The following is an 8,213-nucleotide window of genomic DNA, read 5'->3' as shown; positions in this document are numbered from 1 at the left end:
CGAGTATTATGAGCTGTGGTGCTTTTATTTTGATGGTGAAACGTGTGCGTGTGCGTGTGTGTGTGTGTGTGTGTGTGTGTGTGGTAACTCAGACAAACACAAATTGAGTTAAAAAAAAAAAAAAAACCTTTATATAACATAATAAACAATTTAAAAAAAGTAAAAAAAAACAAAACAGGAGGAACAAACTGATGATGAGGAAGAGCAGCTGGAGATCATGGAGCCTCGCCGAGCTGGAAACACAAAACATACACCGTCACTGGACACGCCGTCACTGGACACACACAGTCACACTTCCTCCTCACCTCCTCACTCCTGGGTCTCCATGCTCTCCTCCTCTGCGTCTCCTCCCTCCTCCAGAGCCTCCTCCTCCTCCTCCTTCCTCTCTGGAGGTTTCTCATAAGCTTTTTCTGACGGGGTGACGATCACGCCGTCCCAGGTGGACATCTCAGAGGCCAGGTCTGAAAACCAGCACCTTGTTAACTCATTCATTAAACCAGCTTGTTATAAACTAGTTCATTAAACCAGCACCTTGTTAACTCATTCATTAAACCAGCTTGTTATAAACTAGTTCATTAAACCAGCACATTGTTAACTAGTTAATGAAACCAGGAGATAAACTCACAGCTGGCGTCTCCCTCCAGGCCGAGGATTTTCCTGTAGCCGCCGTGAGAGAGAACTCTGACCAGAGTCTGAGCTGTGAAGCAAACCATGTCCTACAGACACAACCACCGACAGACAGACACAACCACCGACAGACAGACACAACCACCGCCAGACAGACACAACCACCGCCAGACAGACACAACCACCGCCAGACAGACACAACCACCGCCAGACAGACACAGCCACCGACAGACAGACACAACCGCCGCCAGACAGACACAACCACCGCCAGACAGACACAACCACCGCCAGACAGACACAACCACCGCCAGACAGACACAACCACCGCCAGACAGACACAGCCACCGCCAGACAGACACAGCCACCGCCAGACAGACACAGCCACCGCCAGACAGACACAACAACCGCCAGACAGACACAACCACCGCCAGACAGACACAGCCACCGCCAGACAGACACAGCCACCGCCAGACAGACACAACCACCGACAGACAGACACAACCACCGACAGACAGACACAACCACCGACAGACAGACACAACCACCGACAGACAGACACAACCACCGACAGACAGACACAACCACCGCCAGACAGACACAACCACCGCCAGACAGACACAACCACCGCCAGACAGACACAACCACCGCCAGACAGACACAACCACCGCCAGACAGACACAGCCACCGCCAGACAGACACAACAAAACAGGCACAATGACACAGTTAAAAATAGTAAAAAAAACTGTTAATAAATAACAATAATAAGTAAATAGTATCAAGAGTGAAAGGACAGATTATTAATTATTCCCATAATTTCTGGATTACAAATCTCTCTCTCTCTCCCGCCCTCCCTCGCTCGCTCACCTGCTGCTCCAGAGTCATGACGGTGTGCACTCGGAAGTTTCCACTCTCACAGGGGTCTGTGATTCCCACCGAGCCGGGCAGGAAGAGCCCAGCTGCCAACATCTGGAGACAGCGCCTGCACACAGCGGCCGGTCACCAACATGGAGCTCCCAGGAGAATGTGGACCCTGGAGGCTGCACTCACCTGTAGGCCACGTTCAGGGACAGAGGCTGTCTGGACGGGTTGTTCATGACCGCCGAGTGGCCCTGAACGAACCAACGAACCAACGAACCAACACACACACACACACACACACACACACACACACACACACACACACACACACACACACACACACACACACACACACACACACACACACACACACACACACACACACACACACACACACACACACACACACACACACACACACACACACACACAAACACACACACACACACACAAACACACACACACAGTGTTGTTAGGATAACTAAAAAGACATCAAGAAGCTCAAATGGATGTTTTCATGTAGAAATGAAGCGCAACGTTTGTGGGCTGCGTTCTCCGTGTTCAGGCTGCTGTAGGGTTCCTTCACTACTACGTTGGTTCTGGTGGCGCCTGGATCTGAGCGGAGCTGGTAGTTTCACTGAGGGGCGCTGGGCACTCACAAGCAGGTCCAGGATCCAGGGGGTCAGCGGTTCAAACCCGGGGAACCGAAGCCTCAAGTCCTTCAGCAGGCGGATCAGAACCTTCACTCTGCAGGGGCCAGACAGCAAAACTTGTTCAGCGCCAACAGGAAGGAGCTGCTGGTCCAACAACACAAGACCTCTCAGCATGAGAGGAGGAGGAGGAGGAGGATGGTGACAAAGAGGGGGAGGAGGAAGAAGACGAGTAGGAAGAGGATGAGGAGGAAGAGAAGCAGTCTTGGAACTCACGTTGACTGGGAGGCGTTTTCCTCAAACCAGCGGGCGTGACGAATGGCCGCCAGGGCGCTCTGCAACACCTTGATGTCCACTGGAGACAACCACAGTGCAGAGCTGAGCACCTGTGTGTGTGTGTGTGTGTGTGTGTGTGTGTGTGTGTGTGTGTGTGTGTGTGTGTGTGTGTGTGTGTGTGTGTGTGTGTGTGTGTGTGTGTGTGTGTGTGTGTGTGTGTGTGTGTGTGTGTGTGTGTGTGCTCACAGTGCAGCTCAGGGTCCAGCTTGCGGAGGTTTGGAGGGACGGTGGTGATGAGGATCTTCACTGTCGCGTCAGCAGAGCTGATCTCAAAGCCGGTCTCGTTGGTCAACATGGACAAAACTAAGACGGCGACATGGGAGAGGAAAAGTTTAAACATCCTGAGAGCAGGAGGAAGTGGAGAGGAAAAGGAGAAGAGTGTAAAAAAGGAAAAGTTGTGACAGCTGAGGGCTGAGTTCAGATCGAGGACCAACACTGGACTGAAAAAACACCAAAAGATCATTTTAATGAGCAGGTTGCATCTCTAGGATTTATATTTATTGGTCATGTGCAATAAACATATTTTAATCAATAAATGAGTCTAAATCTGAAAAACATTGTAATTCACACTAGGGCTGTTTGACCTTTGACCTGCGCTCTGATTCAGTGTATTACCTTCTGTGGGGTCCTGAGTGCGAAGAGTTTCAACCACCTTGTTTCCCAGAGCGGCCACGGCCTCCACTACACAACAGGACAGATTTCTTTAGTGACACACGTTCAAACATCTGGCAGAGAAGAAAATGCAGCATCCAGTTCAGGGGAGGCCGCTGCAGGAACCACGAGGGAGGCCCCACAGCATATCATTTGTTCATTCATTCACACCAGCCACACCAGTGGTGGTGAGCTGCACAGCGGTCCTGGGAATGCTGCCAGAGGCGTGGCGGCCATTTTGCGCCAACAGTCCCTCCAACCGCCACCAACATTCATGCACCATTCATACAAGGCAATGTGGGTAAAGTGCCTTGCCCAAGGACACAACAACAGTGACTCGGATAGAGTGGGATTCGAACCAACCCTCCAGTCATTGGAGGACCGACTGCCACTGAGTCACGATCGCACACATCATCATGAGAAGCCTGGGATCAGAATGAAACCATGTGGAAGACTCAGCCTTACACTGCAGTCACACTGCAGTCACACTGCCGTCACACTGCAGCCACACTGCAGTCACACTGCAGCCACACTGCCGTCACACTGCAGCTACACTGCAGTCACACTGCCGTCACACTGCAGCCACACTGCAGCCACACTGCCGTCACACTGCAGCCACACCGGTGGCTGGGTTAGGGTTAGGGTTAGGGTTAAACCCCGGTGTGTCCTAAGGTGCAAACAAGATCTCATCAATCCGCCAGCATAGCTGCACAAAGACTGTTCAGGGAGATGACAGCACAACGGAAACTGTCACTTACAATCTGAACTAGGCATCAAACAACTCCAGGTCCAAGTGAAGGAGCTCCAGGCTCATCCAGGACCTGCTAAAAGAGCTCCAGGACCCTCTAGGACCTGCTTAAAGACCTCCAGGGCCATCTAGGACCTGCTTAAAGAGATCCAGGCTCATCCAGAACCTGCTTAAAGAGCTCCAGGACCATCTAGGACCTGCTTAAAGACCCCCAGGGCCATCTAGGACCTGCTTCAAGAGATCCAGGCTCATCCAGAACCTGCTTAAAGAGCTCCAGGACCATCTAGGACCAGCTTAAAGACCTCCAGGGCCATCTAGGACCTGCTTAAAGAGATCCAGGCTCATCCAGGACCTGCTTAAAGAGCTCCAGGACCCTCCAGGACCTGCTTAAAGAGCTCCAGGACCCTCCAGGACCTGGTTAAAGAGCTCCAGGTCCTGGGGAAACACTGGCATAAAGACTACAGACATCTGTTTTAGTGAGAGAAGGAGCTCCATGCTTGGTGAACCCTCTCCAGAAGGAGCTCCACGTGGTTGAAGGGGCAAGTTGCTGACTCACATGTAGGGAGAATCTTGAGGATCACCACCAGGTCAGCCACGTTATGTCCGGTGGTCATGGTGCCCTTCTTATACGAGCCCACCTGACGCACCTCTTCAATTTGCTGTGGAAACACCAAGGTCACAGTCGGTCACAGGCTGGACATTAAGGCTTGTCCCAACGTCCGGGGCTAGTAAAGGCTTTGCAACTGAATCATCGACCCAACAAGCCAGAACGGGCTCGTGCCTTTTTGGCGATATTTTGACGTTTTTTTGGCACAAACTTGGTATTGGCAACGGATCACGCTGCTGCAGGGCGCGGCCATTTCTCGCCCCGAGAGCGTGATCATGTGAGGATAGCGTGGGAAAACACTTGATATAGGTATGTGAAGACCGCGGCCGCTATTTTCTTCCGATGTGTGTCCCCCATTGTGGCCAGTGGCGCTGCATCTTACCTGGAAACATGCATTCTGATTGATAGCGTTGTGAAATTCGTCGGGAATCCGTCAAATGACATAGTCGGGGAAATTTTTCACTTCCGTCAACATTCAGATCGTCACCGGAACGTATTAAAAAAAGTCACTCAAATTCAACACATAAAAAGAACTTCAACTAAAATGACTAAAATGTTTGATTATTTTGACTTTCTAATCCCAAAGTTTCGACATCTGCACCATTTCTGTTTTTCTAACGATCAAAGAAGCAGTAAAGGCCAGAAGAGAGAGCTGAACTTGTGATGTCATCAAAAGAACAAAAGCAAAGTTAAAAATGTGTTCTCACGGAGGTGTTTCAAAGTGTTCAACCATTTTAAACGAAGAACAAACACTTGGAGGCCGTTGGCCCTTGCTTGTGTCTTTAGAGGTTAAAGGTATTAGAACCCGTTCAGGTTCACTCACCACTTCAAAGTTTCCCGGGGCGACGATGAGGTTGTCGATGACGTTGTTGATCTTGGTGACCAGGGACAAGATGGAGGACTGAAAACACAGAGACCAACAAACCCAGTTTGAACCCGCAGTGCAGGACCAGGACCAGATGGAAGGCGTTCTGGACTCACCTGCTCAGCTGGGGTGGGGCTCAGGTCCTGGTTCCTCTTCAGCAGACATTCACTGAAGGCCGTCTCGTCTGGAGCCGGCTTCACCCGGGGGAACGCCATCTCACACTGGACAGGAAGCACACGGCGTCACACACACACACACACACACACACACACACACACACTTCCTCCAGAAAGAACCCGGTTCTAGTTCGAGACCAGATTTAGCACTGTTAGTCTTTCCACAGTCCGTCTCCTGGTTCCTGGACCAGACCACTGGTACAGTCCGTCTCCTGGTTCCTGGATACATTGGTGGAACCAGTGACGAGGTTCTGCTGGCTCCTGATGATAGAAACACAACTGCTTCTTTGGAGCTGCTCATTAAGAACTGAAGTAGAACCTGAACTAGAACCTGGTTCTTTTTGCTGGAAAAGCCCTAAAATGGAGGAGTTCAAGAGAAATCGTTCTACAAACTTTGCTTCACTTTGATTAAATGCTCCAGAACATGAAAACTTGCCGCCTCAAGGTTTGAGGAAGCATTTATACGGAGACCGTTAGTTTGAACTCACCACATAAAAATCAAAAGGGATGTGCGGGACAAATGGACGGTACCTAAACAGCAACAAGGGAAACGTTCTCATATTAACATCAGCGAGATGCAGACCTTCAACCATTGAACAGAAATTCACTACTAGTGGAAAAGGGTTAACCTGAGGTTGCTGGTACAACCTCCATTTCAGACTTGTTTTTAATTCATAAAGGAAACCAGGTAAAAAGAGACCAGCAACCACAGGCTTTCATTCAATGAAGGTACAAAGATAGCACTGAATCATTTAATTTACAATTCTTGTTGTCTTTATCGCACTCTGTTCTAAAGAGGTCTTTATTAGTCAGATTAATGTTAAAATTAGGATTACAATCACTGCTTTTAAATTATTCCAGGTTTGATTTCCAACCCTCGAAATGTTTGAGCAAAACCTGATTTTAAAAGTTTAATATGAGCTGGACTGGACTGGACTGGACTCACCCCTGGACCAGACCGCCACGAGACCCGAAGCGGCCTCCCCGGCCCCTGCCACGGTCTCCTCTACACACACACACACACACACACACACACACACACACACACACACACACACACACACACACACACACACACACACACACACACACACACGAGAGAAAAAGAGGCAAACACACACGTTGATTACTGGTTAGTCACTGGTTACCTTTCATTACTCAGACTAATCAATAAATAATGAATAAACTTGACCAGTGAAGCTGCAGTTCGTCTCCATTCATTGAGATACTAACGTTTGCCTCTGAAACGACCGTTAATCATGAACACACGGTCATAAGACAGTGTGAACCACACACAGATGTAAGACAGTGTGTACTGAGAAAACCATTGAATTCAGATTCACACGTTTTGCTTTAACAGATTGAGGAAGCTAACATGTGGCTAACAGGTTAGCATGCAGAAACAAAGCGAACCGGCTGCAGAAGATCAGTTATTTCCTGCTCTATATTTCACCATCAGCTCCTCCACACAGCGAAAACACCGTAGATATATTAAATCAGAAATACCTCATTGCGTACGACGTCTTGATTGTTTAAATGTGAAGAATTAAAGAGAAATGTATCTCAGCGGATAGCTTAGCCTTTCTGCTTCTTCTGTGGCTCTTCGGGTTACTGTAGTACCGCGCACAGCGCCCCCTGCTGTTCTTCTTCTGTGGCTCTTCGGGTTACTGTAGTACCGCGCACAGCGCCCCCTGCTGTTCTTCTTCTGTGGCTCTTCGGGTTACTGTAGTACCGCGCACAGCGGCCCCTGCTGTTCTTCTTCTGTGGCTCTTCGGGTTACTGTAGTACCGCGCACAGCGGCCCCTGCTGTTCTTCTTCTGGTGCTGTTCCGGGTTACTGTAGTACCGCGCACAGTGGCCCCTGCTGTTCTTCTTCTGTGGCTCTTCGGGTTACTGTAGTACCGCGCACAGCGGCCCCTGCTGTTCTTCTTCTGTGGCTCTTCGGGTTACTGTAGTACCGCGCACAGCGGCCCCTGCTGTTCTTCTTCTGTGGCCCTTCGGGTTACTGTAGTACCGCGCACAGCGGCCCCTGCTGTTCTTCTTCTGTGGCTCTTCGGGTTACTGTAGTACCGCGCACAGCGGCCCCTGCTGTTCTTCTTCTGTGGCACTTCGGGTTACTGTAGTACCGCGCACAGCGCCCCCTGCTGTTCTTCTTCTGGTGCTCCTCCGGGTTATTGACAGCATAGACACATGTTTTCTATCAATGACTGACAGCAGGGAGGGCAGACATGATAAAGAGCAGACGCCTCATGACTGCTCCCGCCGACTCTTGTGGTGCGTTTACAGGGCGGCCATCTTGGACCGGGAGCAACAGCTCCTCCAGTGGGTTACATCTGTAGAAGAATGATGTGCGAAACTATTAAAGTTGTCATCAATCACACAATTCTCAAGCAATTTTCAGGTTTATATTTTTTGTTTTATAAACAATTTTTGTTTATAAGAAGAGTCAGACATTTTATTGATATATATATATATTTATTTATTTATTTATACATATATAGATATATATATATATATATAAATATATATATATCTTTGACACATACGTGTGTGTTAAAATGATTATCATGATTATCAGACAAAGATGAATCACTTCTGTGTTTTAATTTATTTTCACTGTGTTTACATTGCTTAATGTTCTCATTATACATTCATGTGTTCATGTGTTCATGCCATCCTGTGGTTTCACAGGCTTC

At 49.0% G+C, this 8,213-nt stretch overlaps 1 protein-coding gene across 1 annotated transcript; it reads right to left on the bottom strand.

Annotated features, from left to right (window-relative positions):
- Positions 1–103: 103 nt before the first annotated feature.
- ilf2 (interleukin enhancer binding factor 2) lies at positions 104–7,407 on the bottom strand. The gene is made up of 15 exons (XM_080521423.1): positions 7,025–7,407; positions 6,465–6,524; positions 6,007–6,049; positions 5,459–5,563; positions 5,301–5,378; positions 4,427–4,529; positions 3,087–3,152; positions 2,658–2,774; positions 2,412–2,490; positions 2,145–2,232; positions 1,675–1,736; positions 1,492–1,606; positions 626–716; positions 306–461; positions 104–233 (listed from the first exon to the last, which is right to left on the bottom strand). Exons 1-14 carry the CDS (start codon positions 7,027–7,029, stop codon positions 310–312), a joined length of 1,164 nt encoding a protein of 387 aa, XP_080377549.1. The 5' UTR covers positions 7,030–7,407; the 3' UTR covers positions 104–233; positions 306–309.
- Positions 7,408–8,213: the final 806 nt, after the last annotated feature.

This window comes from Blennius ocellaris (assembly GCF_963422515.1).
Source record: "Blennius ocellaris genome assembly, contig: SCAFFOLD_117, whole genome shotgun sequence".
Lineage (NCBI taxonomy): Eukaryota > Metazoa > Chordata > Actinopteri > Blenniiformes > Blenniidae > Blennius > Blennius ocellaris.
The sequence above is the reverse complement of the archived record's forward strand: the minus strand, read 5'-3'. Positions and strand labels throughout refer to the sequence as shown.

Bases quoted from the DNA above. Each gene is read 5' to 3' on its own strand.
- ilf2 (XM_080521423.1), bottom strand. The intron at 2,775-3,086 runs GTAATACACTGA...TCGCCGTCTTAG, and splicing joins CACTCAGGACCCCACAGAAG to TTTTGTCCATGTTGACCAAC. The intron at 462-625 runs GTGAGTTTATCT...GCTGGTTTTCAG, and splicing joins CCTGGAGGGAGACGCCAGCT to ACCTGGCCTCTGAGATGTCC.